At 42.1% G+C, this 21,768-nt stretch overlaps 1 protein-coding gene across 1 annotated transcript in view; it reads left to right on the top strand.

Moving 5' to 3' along the window:
• Nucleotides 1-21,768, top strand: part of wars2 (tryptophanyl tRNA synthetase 2, mitochondrial) — a 32,004-nt gene that overhangs the window by 6,910 nt on the left and 3,326 nt on the right. The window contains exons 2-6 of the mRNA XM_084084072.1: nt 9,271-9,372; nt 9,853-10,011; nt 14,195-14,275; nt 17,291-17,376; nt 18,925-19,043. Coding sequence (XP_083940198.1) covers nt 9,271-9,372; nt 9,853-10,011; nt 14,195-14,275; nt 17,291-17,376; nt 18,925-19,043 — 547 coding nt within the window. The remainder of the gene's footprint in view (nt 1-9,270; nt 9,373-9,852; nt 10,012-14,194; nt 14,276-17,290; nt 17,377-18,924; nt 19,044-21,768) is intronic.

Genomic DNA, 21,768 nt, shown 5'->3' with positions numbered 1-21,768 from the left:
ATGCTGCATGTTTGGGGACCGCCACAAGCGGTCATTTCTTTCGTAGACAACTTGGAGGACTTTTTAGTGTTCATTTGAGAGATTAAGATGTGCCACCAAGTGAAATGCTTTGGTTTAGCTTGTGCCAGTTTAATATCTTTAAGGCCGTTCTACTGGAAAGATGTCATTTAATTTTGTCTTGCGCTCAATTAATTGCAGTGTCGCTACATCTATCATCCCAACATCTCATCGTACTGTGGTTTCAGGGGTCTGGAAAGCCTTTGAAAGACAACAAAAATGAGTCTTTCCATGGAATTCTGGACCCGAGTCTTGTCTGGAAAGCGTGGGGAAGCCCAAAGCCGATTCCAAGAGAAGATTCAAATGAACTGAATTGGTTGTGTTTGACCATTGTTTTCCGTTAATAATAGCCTATAGCACACAGTATGTCTCGTCGTGCACTATAGTTAGGTGGTCTTACTGTTATTTTGATGGGCTGGGGCTTTCCGCCAATGCTGACCCACGTTGTGAGCTGTCAGTTTCAGACAGACAGACACCTTCGCAGCTTCCCTGATGTTGATATAGGCACGTGTGGACATACTGTACATGTGTGGATGTACTTGTGTGCACACAAACACACACACACACTCACGCACACACTCACGTATCCCCTCTGTCTGTCCCCCATGAAAATTACCACACAGACAAAAGGACGATCATATTCCCGGAAAGGGTCCGCGCTCCGCAAGTGTGAAAACACGGCCTGAAAAGTGTATGTAACCTTCTGGCTGTTGGGCGTTAATGTCACACACACATGGCGCGGGATGCATTCGCCATATGCTGGATGCGGATGAAGCGAGCTTTCGTCACCTAGCCGACGCCGTAATACGACAGCATCGTGGCCTGTCAGTATAACATATGAGGAGGCAGAACACCCAATGTTCTCATGCCTGTTACGTGTCATCAAGTGGTGGAAAAAGTACTCACATTTTTTACTCAAGTAAAAGTATCGATACCGCAATGTAGAAATACTCTGTTACAAGTAAACGTCCGGGATTCAGAATTTAGTAACAAAAGTAGAAAATACATTATGCAGAATGTCCCAATTCAAGTTTTAAAATGTATAGAAATATTTTGAAAATAGCAGATCTACAAGCTCACAATGCGTCGCACCGCGAGCTTGTAGATTGGCTATGTTCAAACGGCCGAAATGTTTATAGGGTTGAAGTGGTTAATTTACGTTTTGTAATAATAATCAATCTACATTCTACAAAGTAACTAGTAACTAAAGTTTTCAAATATTTGTAGTGGAGTAAAAGTACAATATTTTCCTCTGAGATGTAGTGGAGTAGAAGTACAGAAAGTACAGAAAATTGGAAATACTTGAGTAAAGTAAAAAGAATCCTCAAAATTGCACTCAAGTACAGTACTTGAGTAAATGTACTGAACTTTTCCACCACTGCTGTTGCGTGTCATCAAGCGGCGCCCAGCCGCTCAAGAGACACCGAGGCGACGCGAGAGGAGAGCGGACATGTGATGATGAGATGGTGGAGAGTTGGGGAGGTCCTGCTGGGCGGAAGGGAAGGAGCTACTTGTCATAACTTTGGTTTATTGGTTTGTTAGAACGATGCAAGCACAGATGATACTATGCATAAAACATCCACCGTTTGGAGGGATTTCTGTTGTGTGACCTCAATAAGGAAGCTAATGATTAACCATGTATATTTACATTTGGAAAAGTAATATTTCAATATCTCAAATTAAATAATGAAAACGCCTTCTAAATCCTAACCTAAGTTTTCAGAAAATCCTGTTGCTATATACATGGCAACATCTAAAATGACACGGATGCTTTCCCGGTTTTAATGGGTTAAGCACTTTCAGCTTACTTTGGGCATGTCATTATAAGCGAGAATTGTCTAAAATATTTAGAAAAAAATGCAGATCCACAAGCTCACTATTATGATGTAATAGTGAGCTTAAGTGATTAAAATGTTTGGATATAGAGCATTAAATGCTCTATATCTATATATATTTAATACAGTATAGTAAAAGACATATAGCAAATGTGTATGGAGCAGTTTGGAATGAAGGTCTTCATATTGCTACCATATTGTTCACAGCAGCCAATGTACTCTACATGTGTGTATGGCCAAAGCTCATTTCCAGTTCCAGTCCCGCAATGGGCATTGACAGGAGTTTATTCATCCAACATCTGGTCTTTTCTACTGACGTTGGCACCTTTTGGTTTAGGCCTTTTGAAAAACCTGTGTTGGAATGTAGTTTGAAAATATTCAAACCATTGGAGGTGTATTTGATTTGCTGTTTTTCCCGGCGTCCAATCAGCCATTTAAAAGGGGTCATTCAACCTGCCGGATTACTGGAGATCAAACAACCCTATGTTATTGACAATTCAAATGAGTTGCAATCTGGCACAGGTTTAATATAGACCAGTGTTGCGATGTGAATATATGTCGCCGTAGAATACTTTGTTACCCATGCCATTTGCAGTGCCGTATTCAATACCAGCACTAAAGTAACAGAGGCGATCTCTGTCTGTTCGCCGCTCCTGTCAACGTGCAGTATTTGATTTACGTCACCTCGTAGCCTGGCTTCCCTTCCAACAGCTCTGGTGGCACAGCACACGTTTTTTAAAGCCTCCTTGCGCTCTCTCTCTCTCTCTCTCTCTCCCTCTCCCCTCTGACCAAATGTAACAGCCCCAGCCAACGGTGTCTGGAGTGGCGATGTGATGCGTGATAGCCTTCCACGACTGCCCAGTGGCCAGTTAGCGCCCGGCGTTGACTCGCATTTTGACGCTCGATTGGCTCAAATGACACCATTACCATGTCTGCATGGCTAATGGCTTCCCCCCAGGGGGAGGGGGTGAACATGCGTTTGGCGTGTCAACGCGAGGTGAGAACACACATGAACCAGACTCGGAGGGGGGGGGGGTCGATGGGGGTAGGTAGTGCACACCACCACCCCCCCCCTTTCCCCCCTTGTCTGCACCTAAATCAATCCTGACACCTCTTAAGAGCCACTCTGCATCAATGGCACTCCGCTGCAATTACCTCCCTTGGTAATGACATAAGCACCCGGTTCCTTCCTGTCTGCCTGTTCTCTCTTTTGCCTGATTTATACTTGGTTGTGCGTAGTGTCGCGCACCTAAAACGGCCGATCTACAAGCTTGCAATGTGTCGCACTGTGACACATTTGCGAGCTTGCAGATCGACACTAGCGTGCAACTCAGTATAAATCGGGATCCTCTCTATCTCTCTCCCTCTCTCGCCTCCCTAACAACCTTCTCCCTCAGGCCCAGGGGCGATGGAGGACGTCCTGGACCAACGACGCTGATCTCCAAACAGTCGTTACACAATCCCTCCAGGCTGCATGCTGACACAGAGAAGTCAGCCGGGCCGACTGTGCTGCTTATGGACCGGGGGTCGTTCGTTACGGCGCTCCCAGGGGGGGCGCGGCGCGCAGCAGAGCTCGGTCCCTCTGTCCAATTAGTTGTGATGGTAGCCCAGCTCAGCTGTCAAGATAACAGTCGCCTCGCAGCGCCCGGGTGAGGGTGTCCCCTGGAAAGCCGCTGGGGTCGTCATTATGATCGGTTACGATAAGCTCGAAGGAGAACGCTTGGGAACGTTTTAGATCGCTGGCCCTGATTGAGGCGATAACACCGCAACCCCGTATGCTTCTGGGAACATTCCGAGAAGGAGCTCTGCTGTTAGGATCCCTGTTTGTGACCCGCCAACGCTGCTCACGCTGAGCCCGAAGGAAATTGTTCTTGATAACACAGAAAGTTTGGATAGTTCTTTCTTGTTTCCATAAACAGTGAAATTCACAGGGTGTACAGTATGTGCCAGTACATTACATGCGTTGTGTAACATGAGCCGAATTGATTAGAACTGAGGGAATTTTGCAATGAAAAGTTTTGTTTGATAAGTTAAGTTAGTTATATTTTACTAAATGACTGACAACAAGACCACAACACAAACATGCCAATTTTTCAGCTGCAAACCAAATGAAAAAATAAATGAATATAATATAATATAAGTAAATTGATATAGGATTAAATTGTTTTACCCAGACAAGTGCCCTTTGTGCCTGGACAAGTGAAAAGTATATTTACTTTAACTTCTCAGAAGTTAAAGTAAATGTAAAGTAAAAAGTGCCTGGAAAAAGTTCTTGTCGAGCCCTGCACAATCACATACAGTAGACACAAGTAGTATGATACATAACTTGATACAGATACATTGAATGTTCAGCATTCATCACAGGATAAATGGGGTAGCTACTAACAGACTGCATTTAGTAGAATTTTGTACACATGAAAATATTGTTCAATTCTTATATCTTATTATTTTGTCGTTTTAAGATATATCTGACTTGCTTGCTACACAGTACACAAGTTTAAGGACCACACCGGCATCATAACATGTCTATTCCCAGCTTCGGCCATAAACATAAACCATTTTCGTCTTAATGGCTTCATTTTTAGATTCCGGAATCTGCATTTATTTAAGTCATTAGAACTTCACTGAACTTACTGAATCATTGAGTCAATGCAAACATCAAACATTTATGGTTATTTGAATTGTCATCGTAAATCATTCTTATATCTTCGGCTGGGAGTTTTCAGATGAATCTGGACTAAAACGCATACTGTAAATGCGAACAAAACCACGGAAAATCGAACAAACCACCGAATGGTGTGTGGAAAATTAACTGCAGTAAATGTCAACGTAGGCCATACGCAGTGTGGTCCTTTAAACCACATAAACCCTAGCGTCCCTATTCTGGGAATGTCATAATAGGCAAACATTCTGCGAAAATGGTACATCTACAAGCTCACAATGTGTCGCACTGTGTTGTAAACTTGTAGCTCTGATATTTTCAGGCGAAGTGATTTAGTGTAGAATGAGACAACAAGGGGGGCAAGTGGTTAATTGTACAATTTGAAAATAGACCTTTACTTTTACACTTTCAGAGTTATGTTAACACTCCAGAGTTTATTGTGTCCTACAGCAGAGACAGAGGATAAGACAAAAACAAAACGTAGCATAAAGGGGTGACATGTGATACAGGTGTTCGGCTGGGTTCGACCACATGATGTCATGAGTGGATGTATTGCTACGTGGTAGCGGGGACGAGCCTTCTGGGTGGCCCCAACGACTTGTATCTCTAACTAACCGACGAAAACCGCTCCAGCTGGCAACTTGAGTGCTTTCCGCTGCCCCGCGGTGGCCTCAATCGACCGCGTTATAGCGTCCAGTGAAGAAGAAGCCCTTGTGCTCGTCGCCACGGCGGTTCCGGACCCCGCGACATGTGCGTCCACTCCGCTCGCCCTATAATTGTATCATATGACAGGCTTGGAGCCGTGAGCGGTGGCACTGGGCCCGTGCCAGCAGACCAAACTGAATGCCAAGTGTTCATTGAGGTGGGTCCGTGCCAAAATGGAGCTGAGCTGGGTTGAAGTCAGGCCCAGCTGTACCAGAAACGCAATGTTTGCCCAAGGATCTGAATGCAAAGGCTGATCTGTGTGAGGAAGCAGCCTGCTGCTGTCCTCGCACACAGTGCCAGCTCTGGAACATAAGGGCCTTTGTTTTTCAATGCTTTCTGATATGGTATGATATATGGTATGGACATACTATACTAAATCCATCATCTGCTGGTCTCCCTATTCCACTTCCCCCCCCTCTCGCTCCCTCTCTTTTACACTCTCCCTCTGTCTAATGCCAAAGGTAAGGGCTAGGGCAGGGCGATATGGACAAAAGCAAATATCACTGTTTTTTTTTACCAAATGCCTCGATATTATGACAATTATATCTGATTGTGACAATTTATTATATGTTTTATATATATTATATTCTCATGTATCACATCGTGAGCTTATAGATCTGCTATTTTAGCTTTTAAATATGTTTTTATGCATACACTAGGGCTTAAGTTATTAAAAGCAGGAAAAGACAACACTTAAGTCATATCACAATATTAGGATAGCCAAAATCCCAGACGATATCTTGACTCTTATCACAATATCGATATAATATCTATATTAATTGACTGTATTGCCCAGCTTGTTATTTTCAGCAAAGACATTTGGTGTGTAGAGGGAAAAAAGGAGATGACCTACTAATATAAAGCCCTGGGGGACCCCGGTCAACTAAGTACTATAGGGCAGGGGTCTTCAACTACCTCCCTAAATCTGTGTTTGATATGATATTTGTTTTTACATTAACCACTTGAACCCTAGCATCCCTATTCTGAGGAGAACTTTAGTCAAAAATAGCAGATCTACAAGCTCACAACGCCTCACGCTGCGAGGCGTTGTGAGCTTGTAGGTCGGCTATTTTCGGCAAAGAGGTTTGGTGTCGAGGGAAAAAAGAGCAGACTTAAGTACAGAGTGAAAGGTCAAGTTTACTAAGTATTGATGGTTTAGGTGGTTAAATGTCTGAACATACACAGTAACATGAACCCAACATACACTGTTGATAGTGCTGTCAAACATGTCTATGAAGCTGTCTATGAAATCTATGAAAAAGTTTTATCTGCAACACAATTTTATACAATATGCAGTGGTGGCTCCCTGCTTCTTTTCTCTCTCAGGGGTCCTTGGCATGAAAAACACTGAAGATCCCTGCTATAGGGGTTTCAAGTGGTTAAATGTTTGAGATGCCACCCAACATTCCATTATAATTTTTCCCTTCTGTGTTTGTTACATGTGATCTGTACAGTTAGAAACCCAACACAGAACTCTAGCATCATACCAACACTGATGTAAGGGTGCAACAGTTAATCAAACGAATCGATTATTTAAAAAAATATCGATAATTGACAATTTAATAATCGATTACAGGGATAGTTCACCCCAAAATGACCTTTTTTTTCCTATCGATTAGTCACCCCATGGAGACTTGAATTCATGGTTATTTTTTTGTTTTTGTCGCATTCCTAAGCCAATAATTTGATGACCAGCAGCGGTTCCGGTAGGAGACACAAAGAGTCTCCTTTGTATCTCCTACCGGAACCGCTGTCTACCTGGTCTGCTGGTCATCAAATTATTGGCTTAGGAATGCGACACAAACACACAAAAAAATCCATGAATTCAAGTCTCCATGGGGTGACTAATCGATAGAAAGTGAACTATGACTCAAATATCACTAATCGATCCCTATTTTAGGCATAAGCAAAAGTTTAAAAAAAAGCCAATCTACAAGTGTGTAGATACACTGTAGACTATTTTCACTATTTTTGAACGACACCGTTGTGCGACAAAATATAAAATAACGCTCAAGTGGTTTATCGATTCTTTGATATATATATATATATATATATATATATATATATATATAAATTAAATAAAAGCTTGATTAAACAAAAAAGTAATCGATCAAATTATCCCTATGAAAATAATATATTGTTGTAGCCCTACACCAGTGGTTCTGAAAGTGGGGTCCAGGGATTCTCATTGTTCAACATTTGGTTCCATTTGAGCACTGTCAGAGTAAAGGAGGGTCCTTGAAATGTAAAAGTTTGAGAACCACAGCCCTACACTGATGAGGGAGCCAGTAGTTTCATAAGAGTGCAGGAACAGCTCTTTGCCTCTCTCCTATGTGTCCTTGTGTTGTAGCTGCACAAGCCCTGTTGTTTGGTTATCCGGTGTTATCATTGGCCTGCAGAGTGTTGCATTCTTTGCTCCGACAGTGTTTGGGAGTGAACAGAGGTGCTAGCCACGAAGTTAGTGTCTAGCTAATATAAGCGTGACCGCTGCTGGCCAGCAGATTGTCAACAGGGAACAGGCTCCTCACCTCTGCACTAATACCAGAGCCTGACCGATGCCGCTTGATGCCAGATTCTTGGGATCCAGATTTTGGAGAGTCCTACACCATGATTAACAATGTTTTGACTGATTCCCCAAATCAGTCAAAACAAAAGCAAATAACTTCTAACAAGCTCAGAGTTGTAGATCGGCTATTTTTTTTAATGTTTGAAAACTTTTGAAAAATAGCTTTTATAACAACTTGCCCAAAATTGGAACAGCAGGGTGAAAGTGGTAAAGAATCGGGACACATTGGCTCCGTATTGGATGTGTTCAGTGCTTTTGTTTTGTTTTGGTCGGCACTTTCCTCATTATTTTCTTTACCATGTCAACTCTCTTCATCACCCACCGTCGTTATGAAGCCTTATAAGTGCATTATAAATGTATTGTAATTATAAGCATTATAGACAACATTTTAAGTAAAGTGTTAACTGGAAGTTCAAAAGTGCTGTTCCACTGAGCTTATAATGCTTACAATGTTTACTTCATAAACCTTGTTATAAGTTGTTATGCATTATTATAAACATGTATAATGAGTGTTATGAAGCACATTATAATGCATTATAAACACAACCTTTAAGTAAAGTGTTACCGTATATTGTATTGACAATGTTAATTTGCACAGTCTTGTGGACCATTTCACCAACATTTTGCTGCACGAGTGAGTGGCAAATGAACCCCTCTTTATAATTGTTTACATTTTTATTTTATTTAATTTTTAGAGTAGCCAATCATTTTTTACCTCCTTTACTCCCCAATTTAATTGTTATGCCAATTAGTTCCTCCCACTGCTTGCCACTGCTGTTGCACCCTACTGACTCACCTGCCAGTGAGGAGCCCCAACCGGGAAGACGTACTGTAGCACCTCAGTCCTACAGTACGTCCTCCCGCCCAACCGTCCCTGCTGACAGGTGCTGCCCCAGCCTGTAGGTGTAGCACGTGCAGTGACAAATATCGCCCTCCCCGCCCCGGCTTGCCTCCCCCGAAACACGGGCCAATTGTGTGTTTTTATAGAAGACCCTCGGCCAAGCCGGCTGCACCGCGGCGGATTCAAACCCCTAGACTCCGCGGTTAGTGGGCAGGAACTTTACCCTTGCGCCACCCGATCGCCTGTAACCCATCTTGATTCAATACTGTGGAAAAATATGGCATATTCGGTAACTAACAAATGTCGAATATAATGGAATATCAGCCCAAGCCTACCTCCCTCTTCTCCAGGCCGTGGTCCAGGCCTCCTGCTGTCTTCTGGGCTGACATGTTTTCATAAACCTGCTGGGGTTTTGTTGCCTCACACACATTGGAGTGGTCTTTCCTTCCTCGCTCTTTCCTGAAGTGTTGTAAAACACTTTTTTTTTCTTTTGTGGCGGAAGGAACCCATAAACAAACCTAAACTTAATTTTTGCTCCAGCAGTGTCTCATCCCCAAACAAACCCCATGTCTAATCTTATTTCCATCTCCTTCTGACTCCCCAGGAGCCCCCGGGAGGCTGGCGGGTGTTCTCTGGGATCCAGCCCACAGGCGTTCCTCACCTGGGGAACTACCTGGGGGCGTTGGAGAGCTGGGTAGACCTGCAGGTAGGCCTGACACAATTAGTAAATCATCGCAAGTATGCAAAATAAACATAATAATAATTGTTAATAATAATTATTATTTTATATAATTACTTGGCTTAATCGTCAGAATCATTACCATTCATCTGTTAAAAAATAGCACAAATAGCCAATCTACAAACTCACAATGTGTTGCATTGCGAGCTTGTAGCTTGGCTATTTTTGCATGTGAAATTGTCAAATTATTAATTGAATATATGGCCAGTTGTGCCCTATAATGACTTATTTTGGTTATTGGTACCGATCTTTATCCATCATTTCGCTATTTGTCATATATTCCCTGTCAAATTTTTGTTTTCAAAGCCTAAATGGCGAACGGAAATGTACGTTTTGATATGTTCCAATGTTCAATTCCAAAAGCGCAATTAAATCGTTAATCCTTTGTATGACAATTAATCGCCGGCTAAAATGTGATGACGGCGACTCCCCTACATGTACCTGCAGGGCCGCTATCCCTCTGTGCTGTACAGCATCGTGGACCTGCACTCCCTCACCCAGCCCCAGGAGCCTGCCCAGCTGCGGCTCAACATCCTAGACATGGCAGCCAGCCTGCTGGCCTGCGGGATAGACCCACACACCTCCATACTCTTCCAGCAGTCACAGGTGGGTGGAGGGTGGAGTTGATGGATGGATGAATGGCTGGGATGGAAAGAAAGACGACAGCTGGATAGGTGGAGAGATGGATGGATTGATGCGTGACGGGATGATGGATGGACAGAATTGATTTAACCAGTTTCAGCCGCCTGGCATCCCTATTTTGGGCATGTCATATGTGAGAATTTTCGCTGTATTTTGGCAGATATATATAAAAAAGGAAAAGCAGATCTACAAGCTCACACAATGTGGTGCTTCACAACGAGTTGTGAGCCTGTCGATCGACCTGTTTTTGCTATTCGCCGTACAACATTATATAGGCCTTAAGTGGTCAATTGTCTTGTGCATGCTTCTTTGTGAATGTCTCTCTCTCGCTCACTCTCTCTGTGTGTATTTGCATGTCTGTGTGTGTGTGTGCGTGCTTAGTGCGTGTCCATCTGTCTGCGTGCCCCAGTGCATCTGTGTACAGTAGTATGCATGTGGGCGTTTAAAGATGGCCTCTTTTGGTCTCTCTCCAGGCCTTGTCATCGGGCAGACTCAGCCGGAGTGGCGGCCATCTTTGAATGTTTACTTATGCGTGGTGTTTACCCTGCGCCGCCCGCCCGCAAAGCGCTTTACTTTATCACTCTCCGATTCTTATCTGCTCCGGGCCGCCTCACAAATTCACAGGGCCTATGAAAACACACTACCATAAACCGGCATTAACTCCTGCCTGGGCCACACCAAGGAGCCAAGAGGAATAATGATAGATTTAACCCGGGCAGGATTTCAACAGATTTTTTACTTTTTGGGGGAAATGTCTCTTCTTTTTTCTTTTCATTTTTTTTTTCTCCAAGGGGTGGAGTTTGAATTCATCGTAAGAACAGCTGTCTTGGCTTTCCCTCGATACAGAAAGTGTGTTTTTGCTTGGTTCGTTCGTGTGTGTGTGTGTGTGTGTGTGTGTGTGTGTGTGTGAGAGAGAGAGACACACACACACACACAGACAGAGAGAGAGAGGGGGGAGAAAAGAAAAGAGGGAGTTAAGGTGATGCCATATGTGTGATGATAGTCCAGTCCATCTGTATCCCCCTGCTACACACACACACACACACACACACACACACACACACACACACACACACACACACGGAGCACTGTTCTTGTTCACGTTTATCTTCATGCTACATAACTTGGCAGTGAGGAGGACCTCCCATTGAACACGCTCCACATGTACAAATATGATGAGGACCCAAAGAAAACACCTGACTTCACTGAAATACACAGAAAATGGAAAAAAGATAGTGATGAGCTCAAATCAAGTGCACGTGCTAGTTGTGCTGTGTGTGTGTGTGTGAGTGTGAAAGAAAGAGAGGGAGAGAGAGAAATGAAGAACTTTATTATCCATTGCTCGAAGCAAATTTGTCTCTTGACCGTGCCCCTGCTTGCAAAAAAGAAAAAGTACAGGAAGAGAGCGAGAGTGTGCGTGAGAGACTGGACAGGACAAGAGCGAGCGAGAGTTCGAGTGTGTTTTTTGTACGTGTGCTCGTGCACGCATTCATCGGTACGTGTCGGTGTCGTGTCATGTGTGTGTCGCCTTGTATCTCGTGTATGTGTGTGGGCGCATGCGCATGCGCCCTCCCGTGCCTGTGTGTGTGTGTGTGTGTTTGCAAATGCGTGTGTATTGCAGTTGTAAAAATTACGCCCTCGCAAGATCTCCAGCGCCAGGGCTTTTTTTATAGGAATATCTTGGCTCTCTGTGCCGCACTTACCGAAACAAGAGCAGGAGAGGTTGATCTACTGTGCAGAAGCGACTCGCAGCCTTTTCGCTTTTTATCGTGGAGCATGGAGTCTGTCAGCCCTCGGAACCTACAGCAGTCTAATGCCTCTATGACCCGTAACATTAGCGTTATGCCCCATTTATACTTAGTTTTGCTTCAGTGTCTGCAAGCTCAAGCCAATCCAAGTTTGATCCGAGACGTCTGCACAAGACCCAAACTAGTGAAAATATCAGATCTACAAACTCACGTCGCTTCGTGCCGCGTTGAGATTGTAGATCTGCTATTTTCACTACCTCTTAAACATTTTTGTATTTTTTTATGGAAATATTTTTGAATTATTTATTTAATTTATATATTTATTTAATTTATAAAGTACTTTTGACTTTTTAAATATGTTGGAACTCATTTAATTGAATTTAAAAAATACATATTCTTAATGGAAGACACAAAAAAAGGGGATATTTGCTTTACTTTATTTACCCATAAAATAAATGGTCCCGACCCCACTGTTTGGGAAAACAGTGCTTTAAAAGACACGCCATGCGCTTTCGTATGAATGGACCGCCTGTTCCTCTAAAAGCCTTCTAAAACCCCACTTTTATTACGCCCCAGGCCCGTATCCATCCCCGACTATCGTTATCCCCTCGCCTCGACATCTGTCCTGTCCCTGGCCCGACGCGGAGGGTGTAATAAATACACCCTCGCCCTCGCCCACCTGGCGTGTGGAGCGTAGAATCTGGGCTCATGCCTCCTGCTATCTGCCCGCTGACGTCACAAGCTCCAGAATCCATTTAAAGCAGACGGGAGATGATGGTGATATCGCCAGCGGCCATAAAGTTTAATTCTCTGAAGCAGAAGGATTTTTCGCCCTATTTTGTTTTTCTTTTTCGCCTTTCCTCCCGCAAAAAAATACCTTGGACGCCTTCCTCCTCTCTCTCTCTCTCTCTCTCTCTCTCTTTTCTCTGTCTTCTCTGTTTCACTCTCTAACTCTCTCTGTTTTCTGGCTGTACATTTGAGGACACAAGAGATGGTTTTGGTGTGATGCAAACTGGAGTTGTTACTGCAAACCCCCAACAAAGAAGTTAGCTTATCAGAAAGCAAGAGGTCTTTTATTTAACACACACACACACACACACACACACACACACACACACACACACACACACACACACACACACACACACACACTGTCCACTTCTAATCTCGCAAACCACTACACTGCTCAGCGCCAATGCACGCTGTCAGTTGGCCAAGGAAGTCAATCTCTCACACATGTACACACACACACACACACACACACACACACACACACACACACACACACACACACACACACACACACACACACACACACAGAAAATATGTTTATTTTCTAAACTATTGTTTGTATCATGAGTATATCCACACAGAATGCAAATATTCCGATAAAGAGACACATTTTTCATTCAGAACGAGGTTGACTTTTCACTGCAAATAACGGGCATCAACTATATGAATAGTTTTGATGTGAAATGCTCAATGGCTGCTATCTATCTCACTCATAAACAAACAAACACACACACACACACACACACACACACACACACACACACACACACACACACACACACACACACACACACACACACACACAACTCACACTAACCCCTCACATGTACAAGCTCACAGCGCTGCGAGCTTCTGCTATTTTTGAAAAATATCGGAAATGTTTGTAAAATTTTGAATCATTTTGAATTTATTTTAACACACATCTTCTCTTCTGGGGATCCCTGGCACAAAACATTTTCAGATGGGGTCCGTGGCCCATTACATATCAATTTAGGGGTCCTTTGCACTGAAAAGTTTGAGAACTACTGCCATAATGAACTAAGGAATAGCCCTGCAGCATGCATACTGGTAGTATCATCATGTCCTTTGCTCTGAGGCCAGACACTTTGTACCTGTTTAAAAGTGGGACACTACAGGGAAAGATAGTAGTACCTGTCTCGGCCACTTGGAGGTGTAAGGGAGTCACCCTGGCCCCCAGAGTATTCAGAGGGTAGTCATCTCTATGCTGTTACACACAATCTGCACTTATGTTTCATTCATTATAGCTGGTAAAAATGGCTTTCTGAGTCCACATATTCAAACAAATCTAATTTAAGTTGTAAAAATTATCATTTGACTTATTTAACTACCGGTATGTGTCTAACTGTATGCTTCATTTATAGATTTTTCTCTATACTGTATATGGCCAGTGTGGTTGTCCGATGACTTAATCTAGCACAGAAGGTGTACAAATGGAAACAAATGTACAGGTCCATTTGGTTCCATTTGTACACCCTCAGATGTAAATTACATTCAGGATTTTACTGTGTAACCAAGGTCAGCCTTTTCTTTATCCACAGAATGTATGATATTGATGGTTATGTTCTTTTAAATATGCCCATCTGCAGGTGCCTGAACACGCTGAGCTGTCGTGGATTCTTGGCTGTCTCACCAGCATGCCTCGACTCAGACACTTACCACAGTGGAAGGTAAAAAATAATAAAAAGTATTTATAGAGCACAAAAAAAGCATTTACATAAAGGACCAATCTAATCAAAGAATAGAGCAAAAACATTAAGGTAATGAACAATAAAAGGTAGACACACATAAACCTGATCTGTGATATGGTAATTTGATATATGTATTGTTTGTTCAAGAGTAGAAAATAAATCTAAATCGATTCCTTAAAGCAAAGTAAACTAACTTTCATGTACGATTTTGAACTGAATAGCTTGTAGAACTAGCTCTACACTTATAGTTACACATACAGTAGGTGAGTATATCAAATGATAAATGTTTATCGGAATCACAATTAATGGGTTTGCAATTTCGACGTAAATTGACACATGGCAGTGGAATCGGTACAGACCAAAAAGTTGGTTCTAATGAAAAGGGACACCCCACCACAAGAACACAGGCTTTTACCGCATTTTATTTCTTCATTTTATTATCCGTCTGTGTTGTTTGCCGGTTAGATCTGGACAGTTACACAGCAAAGTGTTAATTTGTTAATGCAGTGTTAATTTATAGATTGTAACTCTGAGCGTGTACAAATCTAACCAAATGGACCCGTAAGGGTCCATTTGGTTAGATTTGTACACTCAGAGGTAAAGCTGCCGTCTGTAACTCGTGTACTTTAATGAGAAGAATGTCATTTTAACCAATCGAAACATGTCGCTTTGCGCCGCATTTCGAGCTTGTATATCTGCTAATTTGATGCTTTTGTGTGACGCTGTACTTAGTATGATCAATTAGGGCGTTAATTTACGAAAAATAATTAATTTAATTAATTTAAACACAAATAATTAAAATATGGAGTTAAGAGGTTTCTGCCCGACAACAACAATGTAATAAGGGTGCAACAGTTAATCGAACTAATGGATTTATTTTGTGCATGTCATTATAGGTGAAAATATAAAAAAAGAAACCAAAGATTGTGAGAAAGTAGAACATTTTTAATAATAATAATAATAATAATAAATTAAGTGGTTAATGAGACTAATTGATTTACCAGTAATTGAATATTCTTAAAAAAAGTTGAATTATTTCACATTAATTCGATGATGTATATATTTTAACAAAAACGTATAGTAATTGATAGAATAATCGCTAAGAAGATCATCGATATTTGCAGCCCTATAAAATAAATATAACCTTATATGAATTAATTTAGAACAGGGAGAACCACTACACTGGGTATTTATGGGCTGAGCGTGCCAGTTTACCACCCTGAAACTAGAGACCATTAAGTGTTGTGTAGTTGAACATCTTAAAATAGTAAACAGCAGACTTTTTAATGCTTCATCAAAGCCTCCTATTGCAGGCAGCCAGTCTACAACATGGATTTACCATTGTATGAGTGAGGAGCTTTCGTACAGCCAACTCTTTTACGAACCTAGTTGTAAACTCAAATTTAGTGTTATATGGTCATTTTATCTTGGGTGATAAAAAAAAAACGTTATTGAAACGTATGTGCTGATTTGCGGTGTGCTGTGATATGCCACACACCTGAATGTCAAAACATTTTCTTTTTGAATCAGTTACTGTTCACCGCGTTGACCATTAGTTTTATATATATATCTCTGCTGTCCGGCAGAAACCAACTAACTCCAAAATGCTCATTTTTCAGGAAATGAAAAAAGTGGAGTTAGGAGGTTTTGTTCATCATTGATAAGAACAGCTGAATGGACCTCCAAGTTCACAATGAGGTTGGAGGTCAAAAGGGGGTGGAGCCTGGAGTCAGCAAAACCCGCTAACTCCGGTGGAGTTAGCTGGTTTAGCAGAACGTTTGAGGATCCAATGGAGTTAGCTGGTTTTGTCAGAAGCGCCTTTTAATGCTTTTCATTGGTTCAATATTTTTTACCAACACACAGACGTAAAAGGTTTTCAATGGCCCTGATTTATGGACATTATCGCTGCCTGACAGCAGCGATAATGTTCCTTTTCTTCCCCGTTCTCCTGAGTTTATCCCGCATCCCTATTGTTCATTTTTATCGTTTGTTTCTCAGAACCTTCTGTTCCACCTGCCAGATCTTTTTATATATTTTTTTACCTCCCCCAAACGTTCTCATAATTACAGTCATTTTCATAGACCACATGCAGTTTTAATACAGGAGCCGCGGGGAATGGAAGGCCAACGTTTCTCTGGCCTATCGCTACGCAGAAAACACCTTTTTGTTTACTCAACAGATGAGTTGAGCTCAAACGTGGTGAGAAACGACCCGGGTGAAGTCAGCCGTGCCGCCATTTTACTGAGAATCCCTGACTCGTGAAAGTGACAATGCATTTTTATTGGGGAGGGGGAAAGTAGTTCCTTTAACCACTTAAACCCTACGTACTTCGTTGACCGGAGTCCCCCAGGGGTCTATACTAGGCCCGTTCCTTTCTTCCCCTCTACACCAAATCTGTTTACTGGAAAAAGCCGATATGCAATTCTAGCTGAATGTTCACCCCAGAATATGGACGCTAGGGTTCATGATGTATTTTTTTTATCACCATTGTTGTTTATCACTGTTACTAAAGGAGCTGCAATGTCAGAAGTAATTTTTCCTCTTATGTACATGTACATGAAGAATCATGTTTGATGTGGTTAATTCTGCTAGAATTATGAACTTCGATTTCTTTCTTTCTTTTTAAAAAAATGTGTTTTCTTTCTTTAATTCTTTCTTTTTATCTTTCTTTCTTTCTATCTTTCTTTCTTTCTTTCTTAGTATATCATGCACAGTATACATCTGCTGCTATGCTCACGCACCTTTATATCTTATCTCAGGTACCATGTGTAAATATGTAGATTATTTGTTATTTGTTTTTAGTTTTTTTCTTGTTTGATCTCCCCCCCTCTTCTTCTTCCCTTTCTTCTATGGAAATAACGATACGATGGGAACTGTGCACGAAAACTCATTTCACCCACTTCTTTACTTCTGTAAACCTGTGATGTGACGAAAGCTGATTCAGATTTATTTTTGTCTTTCTTTCTCTTCCGTCCTTCCTGTTTTGTTCACCAGATGAAGAGTAGTAAACAGAAGGGCGAAGGCAGTGTGGGTCTGTACACGTACCCCGTCCTCCAGGCAGCTGACATTCTGCTCTACAAGTGAGATCCATCTCTGTTCATCAGATGTCTGTCGCATGTGTGTGTGTAATGTGTGTGTATGTGTGTGCGTTTGTGTGCATTTTGGACAGTATTGTTTGTTTTCCATGTGTCTTTTAGCGCACACAAAATCTGTGTGTGGCTCGCGGAGCGGCTGAGCTTCGGCATGCCACGATCTACGCTATGACATGAACTAGTCAATACTACAGATTACACGAGTACAGGATTGTTCCTTTCTTAGATTAAACTTTTTGCTGTTTTCAAATGTGATGCTTTGTATGGTCCCGTTTATGTGAACCTTTCAGTAATATTTTGAAACATGCATCAATATCAATCCAGTTTATCTTTGTCTTTGTCTTTAATCTAAATAATACGGTCCAGACTTTGGTCATATGCGGCACTTGTTTATTGCCGATCTGCAATCGTGCAAGCATCGTGTACTTGACTGATTCCAAATGTTGATTCTAATGCATTTCTCCTACTGAGCAGGCATTTAAGCATGTTAGTCTACATTTTACAGAGATGCTGTTTAGAGGCAGGATGTTAAATTGTAATTATTTAATAATAACTATTAGTACTGAATTGTACCTCTCCGGGGGTTTTTTTGTACACTGCAAAATGTTATGTCAGCCATTTATTCCTAAAATCACATTTTATTGGGAGCCATGTAGAAATAGAATTTCAAATAAACATAGTGTATGTATATATATATACATACACACACACACACACACACACACACACACACACACATATTATATACTGTACATATAAAAATAGTTTTTCTTTTAATTTAAAGAATTTGAGAAGCAATCATTTATCATGATCACGCTAGAGAGCAAATTATCAGATTTATTTTCAGTACGTAGTTACAGCGTTACTAGTATTGTACAATAATTAAGCGCAACATTTGTGTTTGTCATTTAACGTTTGTGTTTGTATTTTCCAAAGTAACACGTGATCGATTGTGTGTCTTTGCGTTGGTGTGGTGGTGGTGTTGAGATAAACTTTATTGAACTGGGAGTTTGGTTTCCTCAGTACCCAGTAGAAAGGTTTTCTCAGTACCCAATAGAAAGGTTTCCTCAGTACCCAGTAGAAAGGTTTTCTCAGTACCCAGTAGAAAGGAAGAAGGATTAACAGAAACATTAAATAAGTCTTAACAAAATGGAATAAATCCAACATCTCAAACTCTAAAATGGGGCTGGAAGCATCTGAAAAGCCCACATCTTAGAACTGTTCATAACACAGTGCATACAGTACACCATTTGTTACATGCACAATTGGTTCTCAAATGTAGGGACCCAGGGGTCCTTGAGGGCCGAGGGGGGGGGGGGGGGGGGGAGGTTTCAGGGGGTCCCCATCAAAATGATTGAATATACCATCAAAATCAGTTTAAATACTTTAAAACGTATATACATCAGCTATTTGAAAATAGCCGATCTACAGTAGATATGATGTTTTTTTTTAAATATATATATAATAATAAAAAGTAAGGTTTTCACCTGACTGTGATGTACTGTTCCCTGTGGTTGTTGTTGTGTTGTTGAGCAGGTCCACTCATGTTCCCGTGGGAGAGGACCAGGTCCAACATCTAGAGCTGGCTCAGGACCTGGCTCGGATCTTTAACCACCACTATGGAGACACGTTCCCTGAACCACGCGCTCTCCTCAGTAAGAATACACACGTTCCCTGAATCAAGCTCTCCGCTTAGTAAGAATACACACGTTCCCTGAACCAAGCTATCTACTCAGTAAGAATACACACGTTCCCTGAACCAAGCTATCTACTCAGTAAGAATACGCACGCATGTGCAGCGAGACACACACACACACACACACACACACACACACACACACACTGTGTCTTCCACATGTATTCTCTCTTTATTACAGGCTTGCACACATGTTACACCATATAATGCATGATACTTAACCAAATATATATATGATTTTTTTTCTATGCCTTTTACAGTATGCACATGCATGTCTTACAACATACACAGACATGGAGAGACATGAGCTGTGTATATGGAAGGACACATGCCTGGATGCATTTCCTCTCTCTCACACACACACACACACACACACACACACACACACACACACACACACACACACACACACACACACACATGGCTAGCATGTTCTGCTGCGGAAGGGGAACCCCCCCTGTACTCAGATACCCCCTGTTTCTCTTCTCCTTAATTACTGGCATCATAAAAACACAAGATGTAGCCATTCATGCATGGAGGGGACCTTTGATTAAAGAGCTGTTCCCTCTCTCATATATCTGAATAATAGAGTGATAATAGATTTGGGAGATGTCCTCAAGATGACTTCAGAGATGGGGTTTCTGCGTGTGCAGTGCACACATCAATTCGGCATTCGTGTATGTGTGTGTGTGTGTGTGTGTGTACTTATATTCTATGCACTTCCATTACTTTACTTGTGAAGGCCAAACGTCCCCACAAGTATAGTATAATTTGACAAATAGATATTGTGAGGACAATTTTCCCTGGTCCTCGGAGAGAAATGTTTGTTTATGGCTACGGTAAATGCGTTTTTATTTTATTTTGCCTTACAATTAGGAAAAGATCCAGGTTGGGGTTTGGACATTCAGAGGTTAGGTTTAGGAGTTGAGGTTGGAATTATGCCTAATTTAGGCTTCTGAGAGTTAAAAAAAAGAAAAGAACAAAGATAAAAATAGCATCTATTGAATTGCTGTCCTTAAGTTTGTGTGTGTGTGTGTGTGTGTGTGTGTGTGTGTGTGTGTGTCTCTAACACGAGGGCAGCCGCATTTTGGCGCAGTCTCGCTGCAGCTCTGCTCATTGTTCCTTTTCTGTCGATTCCCCTCATCGCTTCAACTCCAGGAACGAGACGGCAGAGGAGGCCTGACTGACCCGCCAATCACAGCGCGTCTCTTTGAAACCTAATCAAAGACCTCCTCATTAATTTGCCTGAAATAAAGAAGGGAGGGCCTCGCTAAGCGGGGGGGGGGGGGGGGGGGGGGGTGTTGGCGATGGGAGAACAATGGAGGACGCTGGAGAGAAATGTGCAGATTTGTCGAGTGGAGGTGGCGGGGAGGGGCCCGGGCTCGGCGGCGAGTGTTGGAACGTAAAGGGAGGATGTGGGGACAGCTCATAATGACACAGAAAGACACTGGAGTTCTGGCACGATGGCGGAAGGATGGGGTCGATAAACAACGAGGAATCCTTGGCTTCCCGACAGTCACCCGATGCCGCCGCGGCCTGCTTGTCATCTGAATACTCGCACGCACCGCAGTTGCTGACAGTACACTAATGAAACAATTGTTCCCCTGAGAGCAGTGTTTATTTGCATTCGGATTGCAACAGTAGTTTATTGACGTTTCTCTTATAAACAAGGATGCGAGGGAGACGACTTGCGCTTAATTCTCCTGGGTGAGCGTGTTAATAATGTTAATACAGCAAAGGACTTATCACAAGCTGCAGACCTGCAAGAAAGTGGTGATATAAGAATGAAAGACGGCAATGGCCATGCCATTCTGAGTAAGGGAATGGAAGTATATTCCCCGCTGATGCTGCTGCTATGATGAGTGCACAGGCGGACCTGCTAGGGGTTAAAGGCAGATGAAACCCTAGGCTGATTGTTTCACGATTCAGGTTAAAAAGTACAGCAGGCTAAAAACATGTCAGTGATGTCAGCAGCACTGCTGCAACTAATCAAATGAATAAACACTTAATTCTAACATTTAGTTGTCAACATTTCTATGCTTGCACATTGGCACTGTGGGCACACTTGCATCTAATAACCCGCCCATTACTCTAGCCTGCCATGTTTTTAAATCTGCCTTAATTTTTTACCTGAATGGGAAAACAAACTACAAAATCTTGCTCAGGGACACTTTGACATATATTCTCTGAGGGTCTGAGCTGAGGGTCGTACCGGCAACCTTCTGATTCCCAAGCAGCCTCTCTGTCCGCTCGGCTACGGCCGCCCCAAAAGTACATTGTATCTGCCTCACCCTGAGTCAGTGAAGCTTTCTAATGCTGTCTGAGCTACACTGTAAAATGCGAGTGAGAGTTAAAGGGATAGTTCACCCCCAAAATGACAAGATTTTCTTTTTTTTTAGACACAAAGAGTCTCCTTTGTGTCTCCTACCGGAACCTCTGCCTACCGGTCCGCTGGTCATCAAATTATTGGCGTAGGAATGCGACAAAAACAAAAAAATATACATGAATTGAAGTCTCCATGGGTTGACTAATCAATAGAAAAAAGGGGGGTGAACTATCACTTTAATGTAACTCAGAGTCTACCAATGTTACCAAAATGGATGCGAGGATTTTACTTTGTACGTTTTTCTCTTTGTGGTTCCAATGTTCAATGACAAATCTCTGTGTGAACCGTCCGGATGGTT

Source organism: Gymnoscopelus microlampas (assembly GCF_963454915.1).
Source record: "Gymnoscopelus microlampas genome assembly, chromosome: 17".
In the NCBI taxonomy this organism is placed as follows: Eukaryota; Metazoa; Chordata; class Actinopteri; order Myctophiformes; family Myctophidae; genus Gymnoscopelus; species Gymnoscopelus microlampas.
Note: the sequence above shows the minus strand (reverse complement) of the source record. Positions and strands in the feature narration are given on the sequence as shown.